This window comes from Natator depressus, chromosome 9, assembly GCF_965152275.1.
Source record: "Natator depressus isolate rNatDep1 chromosome 9, rNatDep2.hap1, whole genome shotgun sequence".
In the NCBI taxonomy this organism is placed as follows: Eukaryota; Metazoa; Chordata; order Testudines; family Cheloniidae; genus Natator; species Natator depressus.
Genome location: NC_134242.1, coordinates 17449715 through 17469879, shown reverse-complemented (window position 1 = coordinate 17469879; position 20165 = coordinate 17449715). Strand labels below are relative to the sequence as shown.

Sequence of the window (20165 nt, the reverse complement as noted above, 5' to 3'; positions counted from 1 at the left end):
TCCGCCCAGATATGAAAGTATCTTGTCCCCTTATTGGTCATTTTGGTCAGGTGCCAGCCAGGTTACTTGAGCTTCTTAACCCTTTACAGGTAAGAGGATTTTGCCTCTGCCAAGAGGGATTTTATAGCACTGTATACAGAAAGGTGATTACCCTTCCCTTTATTTTTATGACAGCTCCCCTGGGTTTATCAGAAGGCAGAGAAAGATCCCCTTAGTCAAGACACTCTTGGAAGAGACATAAGTGCTCAGAGCCCTCTCAGGCTCCCAAGCCAAACAAGGGGATGGCTTCCACATAGTCAAGGTCCTTGGTGCAGGATTCTTTGACTTCACAAGCTTGCCACTCTGGTACTGAAGGGAGAGAACTTCCTGGTACCACTCCCTACTGGCTCAATAAGGGCAGAGCCACTGATTCTGGTTCCCAAGTCAGACATGTTGAGGCTGCCTGTTTCCTCAGAGTAGGTGCTGGAGCTATCACCCATGATGACAACTGGGAAAAGACCTATCTCAGTACCAACCAGCCCAGAGGCCTACACAGCTGAGGAATATCTCCTGTACTGTACCAGCCCCATCATTGGCCCTACTGGGTTCCATGGGGGATGCCTATGAGTCTAGATCATTATCTCTGCTGTATTACGCAAACTGGTCCCTGAGAAGTGAAGCCCCTTTGTCTGGTACCAGCAATCGGCTGGAAGTCTGTATTCATGTCCTACACAGAACAAATGAGGGGGAAACTTGTAACAGCCCAACAGCTGTCCAAGTGGATCACCAACTGCATCGTCATATGTTACAGTGCCAAGGGTGTTACCCCTCTTGTCAAGGTTCCTTCCCCACTCTGAACTCTAGGGTACAGATGTGGGGACCTGCATGAAAGATGCCCTAAGCTTATTTCTACCAGCTTAGGTTAAAACTTCCCCAAGGCACAAAGTCTTTGCCCTTGGATTAGGTAAAACACTGCCACCCCCAAGTGCTTTAACAAAGAACCAGGGGAAAGGACCACTTGGAGTTCCTATTTCCCCAAAATATCCCCCCAAGCCCTAACACCCCCTTTCCTGGGGAGTCTTGAGAATAAACAAGATGAGCACAAACCCCTTGGATTTTTAAGTCCCAAAAAACCCAATCAGATTCTTAAAAATCAGAACTTTATTAGAAGAACAAAAAAAGATAAGAGAACAACACTGTAAGATCAGAATGGAAGATAATCTTACAGGCAGTCAGATTCAAAACATAGAGAATCCCTCTAGGCAAAACCTTAAGTTACAAAATGACACAAAAACAGGAATACACATTTCCTCCAGCACAGCGAATTTACAAGCCAAAAAACAAAGAAAACCTAACGCATTTTCGAGCTAGATTACTTACTAACTTTACAGGAGTTGGAGAGCTTGCATCCTTGATGTGTTCCCGGCAAAGATATCACACAGACAGACAAAAACCTTTCCCCCCCACTCCAGATTTGAAAGTATCTTGTCCCCTCATTGGTCATTTTGGGTCAGGTGCCAGCGAGGTTACCTTAGCTTCTTAACCCTTTACAGGTGAAAGGATTTTGCCTCTGGCCAGGAGGGATTTTATAGCTCTGTATACAGAAAGGTGGTTACCCTTCCCTTTATATTTATGACACCTCTGGAAAAGTTGTCTGCACATTCAGCTCACTCAACATCCATGGCCTTTGTGAGTAATGTCCCAATTGTGGGCATTTGCAGAATGGCAACATGGTCCACAGTCTACACCTTTGTTAGATATTATGCAATTACTACTGCATAAAGGGAAGGTGCTAATGTAGGGAAAGCAGTTCTGCAGTTCCTCTTCTGATGAAACTCTTAGCACTGCCTCCATTGAAACTGCTTGAGAGTCACTTAGTGTAATGGACATATGCAATCACTCAAAGAAGAGGGAATGGTTAATTGCCTTTCATAACTCTTGTTCACCAAGATATGTTGCATACGCCCATTATGTCACTCACCCTCCTTCCATGACACATCAGAGCCTTTAATCTAAGGCTCCAGTACAAAGGATCTGAAAGGTGAGCAGGGTGCCTCTGCCCCTTATACCCTCAGCTCAGAGAACTAGGGCACTGACGGGGCTGCCCAGCATGGCCACCCCTACTATTTTTTCTAGGGCTAGCAGAAACTCTCCAGCACCAGTGCACAAGACATGCACACCCCTTGTGTAATGAACATATGCAACAAATCTTGAAGAATAACATTTATGAAAGTTGAGTAACCATTCTTTATGTGTTTGTTTTTATATCAAGTCCCATTCATTTTATACACTTTCCGCAAAATACTAATGTGCTGCAGTGGGTCTATGCTGAAGTCCATTGCTCTCTTGGCTTTTTTTCAAAGGTCTCTTCTGGGAGAGAGTACTGCTGTCTGGGTTGATGCAGAAAGTAAATATGGTTTGTCCAGGCGTCCCTTTATGGTAGCCCAGACAAGCTACCCCAGTCTTTTATTGTGTTGGTGGATTTGGGACTATTTTTATGAATTTTCTGGTTTATTTACTATACTGTATAGGAGTTGTTTGTTAGTATCAGAGCTTTTAATGCTCAGAATTCTCTAACTGAATCTGGTTGATAAGCCAGTGCCCTTTATATGGAAGTGATGTTACAAGAGATTCTCTTTTTTTCTTGTCTCTACTGCCTTGTAAAAGAACTTTCATGCTCTGTCACGGCAGGTGCACAGGGTTGAGGAGAAACCAAATGGATAGGTAGAATGCTCATTTCTTGATGTACCCTACATGTTTTCTTTATCTGTGTAAAGCCAATCAGAGCTTGTGCCTTCATCAATGGGGTTTTCACATTGTGGTGATTCTTATGGACCCATAATGATGTCATGGAGAAAGAAGAGATGACAGCAAGTTACTGGAAGAGAGAAAATTTTGCAGTCCTAATGACAGTGGGGCATGTTCCCAGGACTGATCAGTTGCAAGTCTGATTAGCATGGACTGGGGCATAGTGATGGAACGAGAACAAAGAAGATTAAACTGTGATAGTTTCTAGTTTTGCTGTGCATCATAGCTAGAGTTAGTAAGCCACTGTGGTGTCTTTTGGCTCTCAAATTGGGATGTTTTACCTGTATTCATAATGTAATAAAGTTGCTTAGGCATAAACTGTAAACTGGCTGAGACAGGGCCCAGGCTCTCTGCTGCACTTTACAAATAATAATATATTCATTCTGTACTTACAAAGGATTTTCATATATTTAATCCAATGGAATTTTTTTCTATCTTTAAAAAGAATACAGAATTATGGAACTGGGTTATTGGCCAAATCCTCATCCCACTGAAGTCAATGTTGATAATGATAATTTGCCTTGTATGGATCAATGGAAAATACAGGATTTGGCCCTCTATGAATATCTCATTTTTTTTCTCCCTTTCTCTTTTTTAAACCAGCATAGATCACAGTTTTTAGAGAAAAGCTAAATAGTTGGGCAAATCAGAAGCTAAATTTCCATAATAATGAATGAAAGAAAACTGGATGAAAATTAATGCTGAATCTCAGGTTTCTTAATGTGTGTTGAGAAAATGTCAATTAAATCAGTTACTGAAGATAATCCCAGCAACTGTATTTACCCAGCTCAAGCTGAAAATAACAGAGCTCTGCTCGTTTACCAAAATGGTTTTTTTGCTAGAACAATCACAGCTTTACCAAACGGAGTCGGCTGCTGTATGTATTAGCGATCTTTGGACAATATAAAATGTCTCTGGAACATCAGAGAATCTAACTCTTTTAGGTAATGGCAGCAATATGGAAGTAATTATCTATGTCTTTTAAATAATTACCTCCACATTTTCAAAACTTTTCAGCCTGGTAACTCTCATTTATATTCAGTGGGAGTTAAACCCCATGCATGGCTTTTTTTTACATTGCCAGCGATTGCATTTAGCTAAAAGACACATTTCCCATCAGATATTTGAGTCTTGTTACTTCGGCTGTCATTTTTCAATAATCTCCAGGGAGACAGATATTATTGTATATTGCAACGAGAGTGACATGGCATCATTTGTGGGTTGCTTGACCAAAACGGTTCTTTAATTGCTCGGTGTCATTCTGATGATTGAAGCATTATTTCACTTTGCTTCTAATGCAGTGAAGAGATTACTTAGCCCATTCATCTCCTCTGCTTTCTTTGCAGCTTGCTCCCCTGGGACTTATGGGCAAGATTGTAATAACATTTGTAAGTGTCAGAATGGAGGCTCATGCGACCATGTAACAGGACAATGTCACTGCCCACCGGGAATTAATGGACAGATTTGTGAGGATGGTATGATTTCTGTTGTTTAATTATGTATAACTGCTGCCTGGGAGTCTTGTGATTTACCATTATTCTTATTTTAATTTATTTGTACTATGGTAGATCTTAAGGGTCACAAGTGAGATAGGTCCTTGTGCTAGGGAAAAGCTTGCTATCTAAATAATAAGGCCGACAAAGGGTGGGAGAGAAAAGATGATATCTCCATTTTAAGGATGGCAAACTGAGGCACAAAGAAATTAAGTGACTTGTCCAAGGTCAAATAGGAAGACTGTGGCAGAGCCAGATATCGGACTCCGATCTCCCAAATCACAGTCCGGTATCTTACCCAGCAGACCATCCTTTTTCCTCAATATATTTTCTGTAGAAAGTATGCCAAGAGAAGCTGGCATGGTATTTTATAGCAAAAGCTTGGTACCGTATTGCCCATCAATTGCTGTGTTTATTTGTGCACCCACTAGGCTGTCCAAAAGGATTCTTTGGGAAGAACTGTAACAAGAAATGTAACTGTGCCAACAATGGCTATTGCCATAGACTCTATGGAGCCTGTCTGTGTGACCCAGGGTTATATGGTCGCTTCTGCCATCTAAGTAAGTCTTAATGATTTTTCTAAATTATTTATTTAAAACATGCAGGGCACAATCGGAGTAAAAAGTCTCTCAACACAATTCAACAGGTTATTTAACAATGTGTAGCCCAATTGATGTCAGTGGGACTATTCACATGCTTAAGTTTGGCTCATGCTTAAGTGCCTTGCTAATTCAGGGCATATAAGAGCAGATAATGTTTACCAAGCCCATGGAAGTGTTGTGTAATTTTCACTGATCTTTACACTTAGAGCTGGGACCAGATTGTTGGTCAAGGCTAAGGCTAGATTTAGTGTTGGAGCAGGTATGTGGTTAGGTTTGGGTTCAGGCTGGGTCAAATCATGGGTTAGAGTTAGTATTCCTGGGATACTGTCAGATTTGGGCCAGGTCATGGGGGCTAGATTGTGGGGCCTGACTCAGGCTGGGGTTGGGATTGGGATTGGGATTGGGATTGGTGGATGACCCATGCTAGGAATAGGGCCAGTACCAGGTCATGTACAAAGCTGAGTTAGGGTTAGTGCCATCTGGTGACTTGGTTTAGGATTGGGGCTGGCTGGTGACCCTGGGCAGGGTTAGTATCAAGGTCTGGCAGGCCAGAATTAGGGTTGGGCCCTGCGTCGGGGCAGGCTGGTGGGCTAGGGCTAGGGTTCAGCTGGAGCTGGAACTAGAGATGATAGAAAACTGAAAAATATTTCTTGCGAACTTGCAATATTTCAGGATTATTTTCATCTATTGGTCTTTAAAACAGAACCATTTTTTACATTCAAATGTTTTGTGATTTTTTTCATTTTCAAAATAAGAATTGTACTAGTCTCTAAGGTGCCACAAGTACTCCTTTTCTTTTTACTAAAATAAAGGGTTTTCTTTTTTTGAAACTGCTTTTTTTAACTGACCTCATCATTACGTTGACCAAACAAAACTGGCTCTTCAACCCCCCAAAAACCAAATTCCCAAAGAACAAAGACAAGCAACCGACCACAGGGAAAGAAGAGAAGCACAATGACTGAGCACAGGAAGAAGAGAGGCGCAGTAACCAACAGTCAAAACCAATAAAGATGAAAGGTACGATGACCAACAGCTGAACTCAGAAAAGAAAGAAAAATCCAATGGCTGAGAGCTGAACAAACACAGAATAATTAAGACTTAACAACTGAACATAAAAAAAGAGTAGAGAAATACAGTGATGGAACCCACATGTGAAGAAGAAAGAGAATGCTAATGATAACAGAATAGATGTGAAAAGAGAAGAAAGAGATGACCAATTACTGAAGGTGAAGAAGACCAACAATGAAAATAAGGACTGCAAAGTGAGAGAATGAAAAATGAAAAACAAACAAAATGAAAAACAAAACAAACATGTAAAGTATCTAGGGGGTTTATTATTAGAAAAATGGGGAAAATTGACTTTTTCATTAAAACTTTCATTTTTTGACCCGAAATAAGTTTTGTTCAAAAGATTGCAACTAGCTCTACTTTTGAACATTTCTGATTATTACATTCACTTCACATGGCCCAAAATAAAACGAGTTAGTTAATACAAGAATTATGTAAACTGTATTTTACACACATACATGCTCATGTGTACACACTTGAGTGCCTGTGAGTGTACATATTTGCTCAGAAGTACAGTGAACTTTTTGTTTGACAGCAAAAGCACTCTCTGCAGATCTGTGTGTAGACATCTAAAATAAGTCATGTGCAATTGCAATATTAACAATCCCATTTAATCTGGTTGCAGTTTGTCCCAAGTGGGCCTTTGGAGCTGGCTGTTCAGAAGAATGTCAGTGTGTCAAGGAGAACACTCTGGCATGCAATGCCAGAAATGGTACTTGCACGTGCAAACCAGGTCATCAAGGGAACAAGTGCCAGAAAGGTATAATCTACCACTGATCCTTTTATTTCTGGAAAGTCCTGTTTCTATTTATTACATCTCATTGCTCCTCTCACATGCAGTCTTGCATTCCACCAAACTCTAAAGTAGTCTGCCAGTTGTTTCTCTGTATTTTTCCTACTCCAGAGCCAGGGGGACATTTGGCTTCATTGAGGTTGCAGGAGTATAAATGAGGGTAGAATCTTCCCAGCTGTTTTAACCTGAGCAACTGACATTTGGGATGGAAACCTGACATCATTGAAGATAATAGGAGTTTTACCATTGATTTCAATAAGGTCAAGATTTTATCCCAGGGATTTTTTTTACACAGACAGTGATTTTAGAGCCCCAGGCTGTATTTTGAGGTAGCTGAACTTTTTGTGAATGATTGTGGCAGTGTGTTACTAGATCAGTTTTGCAGCTTTTTCATTTCTCCCTTTATGGTTTTTGTGGCTAGTGCAAAGGAAACTGTATTCTACAGTCACATTTCAGTATCTTCGTAGTCGTCTGTGGACAGTTAATGCAGTAATGCAATATAGATAATTGCTTCACATTCCCCCTTGAATTCTTATGCCATAGGGCAACTGGTAGGATTTTGATAGGGTTGGGGGTGGGTGGAGAATAATAATAGTGATAATTATTAAATATCCTTAGTCCTCTTGGCTGAGGATCAAATCAGAACAAGCCTATTGTTCCACCTCTGAACTCTGTACAAAGGCACCCAAGCAGAAGAGTATATGAAGGCAAGGATTTTGGGGTATCAGAAGTAATAACATCAAGAGAATAAGTAGACTGAATTATACAGGCACTTTCAGCAGCTGTTTCTCATGAATTCATGTGTTTTTTTCTCTGGTAAGCTAGGTCTGTTGTTGTTACTACTATAATTATTATTTGTTTTTAATGTAGTAATGCTGGAGGTCCCAATCATGGATTAGAGCCCCATTGTGTAGGCACTACACAGTGAGACAGAATGTAGTGGAAAGTGTACTCTGAGGGTCAAATTCTCTTCTCACACCTCTTGCAACTCTACTGAATTGCTGCACTGGTTAAGTGACAGGAAATTAGGACCGTATTCTGCCCTTGGTTGTAGGCACAAAACTCCCACTGGTGTCAGTAAGTGATGCATGGGAGTATCATAGAGCAGAAATTGTCCCTTTGACTCTTGTTCTGTTCTACTCTTCTGAAAACCCTCTGCTGTGCTACTCTTAGGCTGTCATTGAAATCTGTATTTAAACATGTCCTTATCCAGTATGTGACTCTGTATTTTGGATGGTGTTTGGAGGGCATCCCATGCGTAATGACCCCTTCTGTGTTTAATGTAAATGTTTAAATTTATGCAATAGTGAACACAGCTAGATTATCAATTATATTTCCTTGTAATGTTTGAATTTCTATGTCAAATATTTTTTCTGCCAAATTATCTAGCAACTTTTGTTTCAGTTTTCTCAGCTACTCCTTGTTCTAACATACGTTCTTTGTGCACTCACGTTTTTCAGAGTGTCCGCCTGGCTTTTATGGAGCTGGCTGTAAGCTGAAGTGCAGCTGTCCTGCTGATGCTTTATGTGACCAGGAGACTGGAGACTGCAAGCATCCATGCCCACCAGGTTTCCATGGAGAAAGGTGCCATTTATGTAGGTACCTGGAGGCATATTTCAAAGGGAGGTGTAAAAGTGGATTGAGAAATTCAGCCCTGGGAAACCCAAGTTCAGATACCAAAATTCTGGATATTATGCTAAATTGTTACTGACACAAGTAGGCACGCTTCCAGTGAAGCCAACTGTAGTTGTGTATACTGATGCCAATGGTAAATTTGACCTCTGGTGTATGCTGGTGGTGATGGGCTCAGGTACTAGGGCATCTAGGCAGCATAATCGACCATCAGATGTGGAGAGAGCCACTTTCTGACTCTCTAGACTGGGAGGGGATGTTAGCTCCGTGGCAGATTATGGGTATAGGAAAGAGCACAGAGCTTGGAGGAGTGAAGTTGAGATTCCGTTCTTCCTTTCATTTGAAATGCAATATGTGCTGAATATATTGTGTCAGCTAAAGCCTGCAGACTCCCACTGGTCTGGGAAATGAGTGGAAAATATAAATAAATAATGTAGCAGCTCATTTTAATCCCTGGACAAGAGGTGGGTTCTCTGTCCAATGACATTCTTCCAGAGATGGACAACTGGAAGGAAGTGCAGGATCATCCTGCCTGTCACCTAAAATGAGGATAAAAGATTGAGGATAGTTAAGAATACTTTTTATGGCTCCAAGTAACTTAATATTTCCTTTTAAAGCTTCAGGCCTAGATTTTCCAGAGTTTTATTGCACAGTTAATTAAAGATCACAAATCACTGAGACACTGGCACTAAAATAGATCACTCTGTAGCAGTGCTACCTGGATTAAAATTGCTGTTGGTGATGCTTCCGAACGCTTCAGAATGTTTTCTTATGATAACCACAGTCCATGTCCTCTGGCTTCTTTTGAACAGCCTGTGGCCCAGGGAAGTTTGGTGTGAACTGCAGGCAGAGCTGTGACTGTGCAGGAGCACTGTGCGACTCAAAGACTGGGCAGTGCATGTGCCCTGCTGGCAGAAGAGGTGCTGCATGTGATCAAGGTATGCTTGATGCTTGGATAGATTATTGTGCAGAGAACTTAACCTTTGTGGAGTTGGAATGGGGAGACTGGGGAGAGGTTAAGTAATTCTAGTGTCCATAAAAACTGGAACAAGGTAACACCTTCTATCTGCAGAATGGACAAGCTCATGTATCCACATGGATTTCATCCGAACTTCATGGAATCCACTCGGAAGCGGTAGGAGTTAGTTCAGTCACCCTGCCCGTTCATTCCATTGTCTCTGCTAAGACTGCCAATAGAGGTGCCAGTTGCAATGGTGATTTGGGTAAGGGGCAGGGCTGGTGCTAGACAGGGAGATCAGGGCAGTTGTACTAGACTCGAGCTGTCAGCAGGTCTGTGCTGCTGTGTACACAGTGCCTCCTGCCCGGTTCATGTCTGCTGCAGGGAACAAGTGCAGAGCTCAGAGACAATATGGAAAGAGGGCCTGGGTATCTCCCTTAGCCATCCTGAAACCAGTAAGGGAAAAGGCAGGGAGGTGGGGGAACAGGTGAGGGGAAAAGCATGGGGAAGAAGGGGAAATAACTTCAGGGGTGGGAGGAAGGGAGAAACAAGGCGTAGGGATGGGGAAGGGGCAAGAACATGAAGCTACTGCTACTGGGAACAGTCCTAGAAAACCCTGCTTCCACTTCTTACCTCAGGCATTGGCTGTTGCCCTCATGATGAGGACATCTATCCACTCTACTAGGACTGCTGACTTGTTGCCTCATAAATAAAAAATATGGCCTTATGGCTAACGAAAGAATAAGGAGCTGAGAAATCTGGGTTCGGCTCCCATCCCAGTCATCAACTAACTTGTGTACCTCCGGTTCCACCTCATAAAACGGGGATAATGATATATCTCACAGGGGTCCTGGGCATTAATATTGGTAAAGCACTTTGATATCCTCAGATGGAAAGCGGTATGGTAGTGCAGAGAACTACAGTTATAACTGATTCTTTCACACACATCCCCGTTTCTCATTTTCTGATGGACTTCCCCAGACCAACAATATGTGTAATTCTGAGATTTGTGCTTGGATTCCTGGTGCTTCACAAACGTTAGCTGAAGGAGAAGGTCAGAGGTCAGTGGTGCGTCTATCCATCGAGAGGAGAAAATAGGAAATTAGAAATCAGCCCAAACCAGATCCCACACCTGAGCACCCTGCTCTTTTCCTAAAGCTCGGATCTCTACCTAGCTCCTTCCCATCTGATCTGGCCCTATCGCTGCAGGAAATGCAGAGTGTAGCTCTATACTCTGTGGCGGCGGTGGTGGTGGTGGTTGTGTTGTTTTTTCAAAAATCTCTCTTGTAATTGAGGTTCTCCTTTTCCTCTTCTGTGCTATGTAACCCACTCGTCAGATACATCCAAACCAATCGCAACATTAGTGTATTGCAAACCATACAGAAATACAGGCCTTTTGTGATGGAGGTTGGAAGTGAGCCTCTGTGTCTCTGTTCAGATGTTTTCTCAAAGGGCTGCAATACAATATTGTGTTGATTTCTTTGGGGGTTTTGTTATGGAAGAGCTGTCAATCCATAGAGATAATTCTCTTTCCAGTTCTGCTTTATTTATTTTTTAAATTCCCTTTGGTAACAGCTGAAATCTGCAACTGTCTTGAGATAACAAATGGTTCCGTGCTCTTCTTTCTTGTTTCTTATAGATTGCCCTGATGGTCTGTGGGGAGTAGACTGCCAGTTCTTCTGTGAGACCTGTGAGAATGGAGGGAAGTGTAACAAAGTGACTGGAATCTGTGACTGCCCTCTGGGATACACTGGGAAATCCTGTTACCTACGTAAGTCATCAAACTGCATGGGTTTAATAAATAATTAATAATAATAATAAAAAGAAAGTCAATAGAGAAATCAGCCTAAGCATTGATTTTTACCTTCTGTCTATTTTATAAGATATTTGCTGTATTAGGATATGCTAATCAAAGTTTCAAATGCATTACAAATTGACCAGGATGGATTTATGGTGTTTGCCAGACAGAGCGAGATTAGAGAGGAATCCAAATGATGAGCTAAACAGCTGCACCAAATAATCATGGAATCATCAGACCAACTGTATGGCAATATGCTAGGCAGAGAGAAAATGACCGCACTAAAAGTAAAATAGGCTAATTTCCAATGGGAGTTGGGTATCTAGCTTCCTTTATGGTCTTTTGAAAATCTCAGCCATAAGATAACACAGCCTTTGACTTTCTGGTCACCAATTCAAATGTAGTTTATGTTGGTCTTGAAGGAAAGTCATTCCCACCTGGTGGCCGTTTGGTGGTCTCAGTCCAAGCCCTGACGCACTGGTGGCCACATCACCAAACTGCCACCATATGGCATCAATAGGCACATTTGGTATTTAGTTGGTTCCCACCATTGAGAGATTATGGGCAGAATAGGCTACAATCTTTCCCAAAATGATTCAGTCCAGAGCTGAATTTGAGCAGTTTGGCCAGACAGTATGGGAGAGCTGCCTATGATGTACTGGTTGTGTGACTAAACAGAGGACTTCAGTTGCTACTGAAACACCTAAAGAGGGAGTGGGGGATTATAGAGGCCCCCTGTATTCTTCCACTGGGAGTTGAGTTTGCCCCTCCATCCCTACAGAAGAATGTGGGGATTGATCCCTCCCTATGTCCTGCATGGATCTTGGGGATCTACCAGAGGTAAGGGCTGCCAGTGAACAACAGGCCCCTATGGTCCCACTCCAGCTCCATGTCCCCCTCTTAGGGAGAGCATTGTCCCAGCTCGTAATATCAAATATGTCATTCAACTTTGGCCATGAATGTCACTGACATTCATAATTCAAGGTTTGGGCCTGTGCACTCCCCGCTTCAGCAGGAGGTTCCCTTTCCATATTTCCATTAACTAACTGATTTATTGGACATGCTATGAAGTTTATGAAGCAACTCCACTAGGTCAGTTGAGTGACTCCCAATGCATGGGATTAGGCTTTATTAAGCCCTGCTCTCTTAGTATATAAACTGCTGATATTTCGCTCATTTTTGTTTTTATTTTCTGTGTTCGGCTAATATCTGATTCAGAAGGCGGAAGGAGGGCAGAACAAGTGAAGTGGTTGCTGTCTCATTTGAAATGACAGCCCATGCTTGAGTTAATATCTAGGTGAAAAATACCATCTGTCTATTTGTTTTCAGCCTGCCCCCATGGTTACTATGGGCAAAACTGTCGGTTGCAGTGCAGCTGTAACAGCAATGCTCGGTGTCACCATGTTACCGGAGAGTGCACATGTCCTCCTGGCTGGAGTGGCCATGACTGCAAACGTCGTAAGTCAGCAATGTATCCTCTGTACTCAAGTTGTGCTGTCTTTCATAAACTTAAATGGAAACCAAGGGAACCAAAGCTCTGTTTGTTCTTAGACGTCAGACTATTAAACTTTTTAATATATTTTTGCTAATCTTATTGCTTCTGAAATTGTGTATTTATAGATTTATACAGCCTGGGTGGTGATAATCCTTAATTATCTATGTTCAGAGTTTTGAAATAGATGACTGATGAAGCACAAAGTGTTCATATAAGCACCTATTTTAACACTATGCATCAATTTTCTGAACACCGACTGTGCCATTAGTATTTTGACTGATAGCCAGTTTTGTTTTACATTTTCAATACAGCTTAGTTTTAAGATTAATTCCCAATCTTTCACTTTGTCTGGAGGGAAGACTTATCTCAACAAGTGAGCAGCACAGATGGTTTTGTGGCATAATGTCACTCCCTAACTTGTGAATATAAATGCTGTGTGAAATTCTGCTCTCTCTTACAACACAGTACAATAATAATACCTAGCTCTTATATAGAGCTTTTCAACTGTAGATCTCAAAGTGCTTCCCAGTCTTCAATGTATTTATCCACACAACTCCCCGGTGAGTTAGGGAAAAGTGTTATTATTCGTATTTTACAGATGGGGAACTGAGCCATAAATTGTTAAACTATTTAGGCATTGCTGTGCTCAGCGTTTAGGAGGCGACATATCATTTTCAAAAGGGATTTAGACACTTAGGAGTCTAAATCCCATTGACTGTCGCACATGACCAGCTGCAGTAACACACTATTAGTTCTTTTTATTATCATCAACATCATTGTAAAATGGAGTAGATTTTGTTCCTGGGCTGGTAAACTGTCACACTGATACAACAAGGATGATTTTAGAACCACAGCAGTTCTGATAATGCACAGATTATGGCAAATCTCCATTACTTCCATTTGTGCTAAATATTTTCCAATGAAACTGAAACTTCATGGCTAATTTTTCCATTGATTTTGCAGACTTCAGTCATTTTGATAAATTCCACCCCTTCTCTTAAAGCAATGGGTGATTTTTCTATTCTGGATATATTAGCAAAATTTAGGGTGGGGTTTGAGAAGGAACTTTCAACCTTTCCCAGGAACCCAGGGAAAACTCAAAGTGTTTTCGTGTTTAAATATAATACATATGTTTCTGGAAAATTGAAAAGTGTCCTCCCTTTTTGGGTCACTACACAGTAGAGCTGGTCAAAAAAAGGTAAATACATTTCACATAATGACAGGTTTCAGAATAGCAGCCGTGTTAGTCTGTATTCACAAAAAGAAAAGGAGTACTAGTGGCACCTTAGAGACTAACCACTTTATTTGAGCATAAGCTTTCGTGAGCTACAGCTCACTTCATCGGATGCATTCAGTGGAAAATACAGTGGGGAGATTTATATACATAGAGAACATGAAACAATGGGTGTTACCATACACACCGTAACCAGAGTGATCACTTAAGGTGAGATATTACCAGCAGGAGAGCGGGGGTGGGAGGGACCTTTTGTAGCGATAATCAAGGTGGGCCATTTCCAGCAGTTGACAAGAACATCTGAGGAACAGTGGGGGGTTAAACATGGGGAAATAGTTTTACTTTGTGTAATGACCCATCCACTCCCAGTCTCTATTCAAGCCTAAGTTAATTGTATCCAGTTTGCAAATTAATTCCAATTCAGCAGTCTTTCCTTGAAGTCTGTTTTTGAAGGGTTTTTGTTGAAGTATTGTCACTTTTAGGTCTGTAATCGAGTGACCAGAGAGATTGAAGTGTTCTCCAACTGGTTTTTGAATGTTATAATTGTTGACGTCTGATTTGTGTCCATTTACTCTTTTACATAGAAACTGTCCAATATGACCAATGTACATGGCAGAGGGGCATTGCTGGCACATGATGGCATATATCACATTGGTAGATGTGCAGGTGAACGAGCCTCTGATAGTGTGGCTGATGTGATTAGGCCCTATGATGGTGTCCCCTGAATAGATATGTGGACACAGTTGGCAACGGGCTTTGTTGCAAGGGTAGGTTCCTGGGTTAGTGGTTCTGTTGTGTGGTGTGTGGTTGCTGGTGAGTATTTGCTTCAGGTTGGGGGGCTGTCTGTAAGCAAGGACTGGCCTGTCTCCCAAGATCTGTGAGAATGATGGGTCATCCTTCAGGATAGGTTGTAGATCCTTGATGATGCGTTGGAGAGGTTTTAGTTGGGAGCTGAAGGTGATGGCTAGTGGCGTTCTGTTATTTTCTTTGTTGGGCCTGTCCTGTAGTAGGTGACTTCTGGATACTCTTCTGGCTCTGTCAACAAAGCCCGTTGCCAACTGTGTCCACATATCAATGCCCCTCTGCCATGTACATTGGTTAAACTGGACAGTCTCTACGTAAAAGACTAAATGGACACAAATCAGACGTCAACAATTATAACATTCAAAAACCAGTTGGAGAACACTTCAATCTCTCTGGTCACTCGATTACAGACCTAAAAGTGACAATACTTCAACAAAAACCCTTCAAAAACAGACTCCAAGGAGAGACTGCTGAATTGGAATTAATTTGCAAACTGGATACAATTAACTTAGGCTTGAATAGAGACTGGGAGTGGATGGGTCATTACACAAAGTAAAACTGTTTCCCCATGTTTATCCCCCCCACCCCCCACTGTTCCTCAGACGTTCTTGTCAGCTGCTGGAAATGGCCCACCTTGATTATCACTACAAAAGGTCCCCCCCCCATCCCCTTCTCTCCTGCTGGTAATAGCTCACCTTAAGTGATCACTCTGGTTACAGTGTGTATGGTAACACCCATTGTTTCATGTTCTCTATGTATATAAATCTCCCCACTGTATTTTCCACTGAATGCATCCGATGAAGTGAGCTGTAGCTCACGAAAGCTATGCTCAAATAAATTGGTTAGTCTCTAAGGTGCCACAAGTACTCCTTTTCTTTTTACATTTCACATAGAATTTCAAAAGAAATTACACTTTTTCATCTAATTCAAAATGTTCCATGAAAATTTTCATTTTTTTGGACTGAAAACCTCAAACTTTCAGAAATCTGTTTGTTTCATTTTGGAGTGCGAAAAACATTCTTTAAAAAAGTCTCTCCTTTTTCCAGAGGAAAGTAAAAACGAAAGTGAGAAGGGTGTCTTTTCCCCCAATTAAATGCATTTTTTTTCCAAAAAATTTCTCCCAAAGTGAGAACTTCTCTCTGCACAAAAATGAATAAGCCTTATGCAAAGTAACAGTGGTCAAAATTTACAAACTTCAGTGTCTAGAATTAGTCACCTAAATCTATATTTAAGCATTCAAATCAGTGTCCTGATTTTCAGAAATGCTGAGTAAGTGCATCACCCATTGACTTCATTTGAAATTCACAGATCCCTAGATGTTTAAGGCCAAAAGGGACTATTGGATCATCTAGGCTAATCTCCTGTATAACACAGGCCGTAGGATTTCATCCAGTTACATCTGTAGTCAGCCCCAAAACTTATTTGACTAAAGCATTTCTTCCAGAAAAGCATTCAGTCTTGATCTGAAGAGTTCAAAAGATGGAGAATCCACCACTTCCCTTGGTAGTGTGTTCCAATTTGTCATCACCCTGTCTGTTAAAAACATGTGCTTTATTTCTAATTTGAAATATGTCTGGCTTTTAACTTCTAGTCATTGATTCTTGATTATGCCTTTCTCTGATAAGTTAAAGAGCCCTTTAGTACCTGATATTTTCTCTCCATGGAGGAGTACTCATCATTTCTGAATGTTAAATCACTTTGATCTAGTCGCTTTAATATCAGTTTATGCACTGGGGTAAACCAGTATAACTCCATTTACGTCAGTGGACCGATGCCTATTTACCCCAGCAGAAGATCTGGCCCTAAACATCTGGGTTTGAAAATGTTGGCTATTGTAACTATTTTCTAATCTCCCATCCAAATATAACACTGCCTGCTCCCTCAAGCGTGCAGTTCAGTCTCATGCAAATGTTGTTTTGTTGCTTCGCAGCTTGTGATGCTGGCCGTTGGGGAGAGCACTGTGAAAGCTTGTGTGTCTGCAATAACAGTGACGGTAGCTGTGACCCAGTCACTGGGATTTGTTTCTGTGAAGCAGGATACTCTGGGAAACACTGTGAGCAGAGTAAGTGCAAGAGCATCAAAGTGGGGAATTCACGGTGATGAAAATCAAAAATTGTTTTTCCTTTTGATTATTTTTAGGAAGGCATCCACATTGGAGTTCTCCATAGATAGGAGAATGCACATTTTTCAGGAGGCTCAGATTTCAGCAGTGCTAGACAGGTTAATTAATCATTTGGATTCCAGGAGAGTTATTTTCAGAATAGTTTTGAATTGAACAGCTACTTTGGCAATTGCACTTCATGTTACGGTGATTGAATTGCATATATCTGCATCTTTGCTCCCTCATGTAAGATTTTAAGTTATTTGCCTTTTCTTCCAAAACTCCTTTAGAGCTCAGGCAGATAGAAATAGTTTACATGTCCACAATGGACGCAAACATAGATATGCTGATATCCTCCCTGCATCATAGCCATATTCTGATACTAATCTCTTTCCCAAAATACATCTCAGGTAATACCAGCTGTAAAAACATCATAGAATGTGAACGCCTGTAAGGGGCAAGATTCCTTCCTGCCCCAGTCATGCCCTAAAGCATGAGATTTGAACACTGCATCTTGCCATCCCTAACTACAAATGCCATTGTAGGTCCAAAAATTATTCAGCATCAAAGTCCAGCTGCCATATTTACCTCATGACACTAGTTTTGTGGGCAGTATTTATGTTATTCACAATGTCATTCATGATGGGAGAAAGGAATAAACAAAAAGAAAGAGAGAAACGCCAAGAGGAAGGCAGATTAAAAAGGGGAGGAGAATGAAATATTGTATATTATGTTGGGCCTGCCCATTTGGTTCCTTCTCAAGATACTTGCATACCACAGTGATAGGAGCCTTAGATATTCCTAAACTAACTAGTTATTTATTGTACTTCCAGTTACAGGTTCATCTTTGAAAGCCCACATCATGTTGTTTCTTGGGCTCTGTGATATTTTCCAGACTGCCTAAAAATGACTTTGTTAATACAAATGTTGAAGTCCTTCCATTTTAAAGGGATCTGGCAGATATCTACACAACTCATTTCAAAATAAGTTAGCAAGACCTATAAACTGCCAGAGAAGCCCTGCATTATTGTGTCTAGGCTAAGCTATCACTACCATTCAGCTCTGTCTAAAGTGTGTCTAATGTAAATTAGCCAGCTGGCCCTATTTTAATTGATTTTTCTATAGCCCTGGAGGATATTATTTACAGGCTGAAGTGGGTGTTTTTTCCTTGAGATAGTGAGTGAGATACCAATCTCTCCTTTAAACTCCCAACAATTACTGCTATGAAAATCTAAGTCTCTTATCCATCTCCCAGATGTAATGTTTTGGCTTGAATGTTTCCAAGCGGAGCATGTAAGTAGGGCATGCAGCTTTCAGTCTGGAGCTTTCCGGAGGAGGTCACCCTGTTTAACGTTCCCTCTCACTTACCTGGGTTCTACTGTGGAATCTGGATTGCAGAAAAAAAGTTGGCGGGGGGAGGAAATGGTTTTTAAGAGCAACATTAGGAATTTTGCATGGCTTATCCCCATCCCAGCAGGTGAGCTCTCATGGGATTTGGGCAAATAAGTGAGTCTAAACCGGTGTGTGGTACACATCAAATCAGAAACTAGGAATTTGGGAGTTGTAATTTTTGCAACTGTACACTTTGTTGTTGTTCTGTGTAGTATACAGAACTGACGGCATCCCTGAGATCTCCCTTTTCCCTTAAAATATACCTTAATATAAAGCAGCATAAGCTTCCTGCAGCAGCCAACATCTCAAAGAGAACACCGAATGTTAACTGTTTTCAGGGTATAGAGACAAATTTTGGCCCTCCCCTTGTGAACAGAAAAGGTTCAAAAGTGCTTTAGAATTGCAAACTGATCGTCAGTTGTACTACAGGGATCTATACCAGATTCAGCTCAACATCCAGCTTTTATTCTTTCTGTCCAGGATGCCCTAAGGGAACCTTTGGGCTAAATTGTAAGTCCAGCTGTCCGTGCCAGAATGGAGCTGCCTGTGATCATGTGAGTGGAGCCTGTACTTGTGCGACTGGCTGGACAGGAACTTTTTGTGAAAAAGGTACATTCTCCCCCTACCCTTTCATTTCTTGGCAGATGTTTCTCACAGATCATTGTAGCGCTGGTTGTATAATCAGCAGGACCTGATCTAGGTAAAGCATGCAACTGAACTGTGACAGCCTAATTAAATTTTATAACCCAGATCAGCAGGGTACTTAAGCACTTGCCTAACATTAAGTTTGTGACTTGATGGGACTCCTTATGTGCTTACGAACCTTGTTGAATTGGAGCGTTTCTGAAGAAAGTCTTCCTGCTTTAACACAGAGAAAAAACGTTGCTCCACTTTTGAATTCTTTCATTGTCCCCATGGCATTTATAATATTATCTTTGAATAAAACATCTCTCTCCCCCCCACCCCGCCCATAAGCTGTTTAAGGAGATACAGGCTTCTAACGTTAAAGTCTACCACTGCATCTGTTATCACCTAGTAACTTGCTAACATGAAGTAACAATTATTTTGGATTGGATTTCGTACATATATTATAATTGATCTGTTGCATGTTCTTGTGATGTTGTTTTCACGCCATAAACTATGCAGAGAGTAAAAAAAAAAAAAAAAAGGTCTATTGGCTGGGATACAGTAAAAATAATGTGTAAGTCATCTGTCATTTTGCCGAAATATCTGAATTTGATTTGTTGCACATTTTACAGACAATGATCATTAAACCAAACCTTGGCTGTTCTGTTTCACATGCAAAATTATCAGCTAGTTTAGGGAGATAAAAATGTGTGTGTGTTAGAATGAGACAGATTAACCACTTGTGCATCTATTGCCCTCTAGTGGAAATGAAAGCACTTTGCAGCTTCCGTGCTATAACAGAATATTCAACAGACTACAAATTGTGGAAATTGCACATATTATTTCCTCTTTCATTCTGTCGAGGAAGTGTTAAAAGACAAGAAACAGTCTGAGTTCTGCTGGAGAAACTTGTGAGGTAATTTGTGAACACTGTGCAAGGCTCTTTTTCAAAATAACTTATCCATGCCTTATTTTTATTACTCAGTTCTTTTTTCTATCTTAAAGAAAGAATTTGCTGAATCCATAAAAGAGACATGAATCCTCAGACTTATGCATGAAAAATTAAAAACCATAAAATGGAAAAAATGGCCTTTTTTCCCTACAGCCTTTTTCTTATAGCTCTCCATAAGATCTTACAGCACCCCGCTGGGCAGTCCGAACAATACAATACTCCACTGATTAGAGCAAGGTGATTTTTTTTCAGCAAATAGTAAAGTTGCCAAAGGGTTTTTCAGGGTCCTGAAACCATTCATGAATTTGGATCAAACTTGGCGAATAGTTTGAGCAAAAGAATTAGAGGAAAACAAATGTAGGAAATGTTGAAGTTTCATTTCAGTGTTTTCAAAATGAACCATTTTGGCATTTCATTTTCAAACACTGA

General features: G+C 41.0%; 1 protein-coding gene across 1 annotated transcript in view; it reads left to right on the top strand.

Moving 5' to 3' along the window:
• Nucleotides 1–20165, top strand: part of LOC141993856 (uncharacterized) — a 281814-nt gene that overhangs the window by 222919 nt on the left and 38730 nt on the right. The window contains exons 14-22 of the mRNA XM_074963607.1: nt 4134–4262; nt 4712–4840; nt 6576–6710; nt 8204–8338; nt 9188–9313; nt 10973–11104; nt 12461–12589; nt 16595–16726; nt 18638–18766. Of these exons, the coding sequence (XP_074819708.1) occupies nt 4134–4262; nt 4712–4840; nt 6576–6710; nt 8204–8338; nt 9188–9313; nt 10973–11104; nt 12461–12589; nt 16595–16726; nt 18638–18766 (1176 nt within the window). The remainder of the gene's footprint in view (nt 1–4133; nt 4263–4711; nt 4841–6575; nt 6711–8203; nt 8339–9187; nt 9314–10972; nt 11105–12460; nt 12590–16594; nt 16727–18637; nt 18767–20165) is intronic.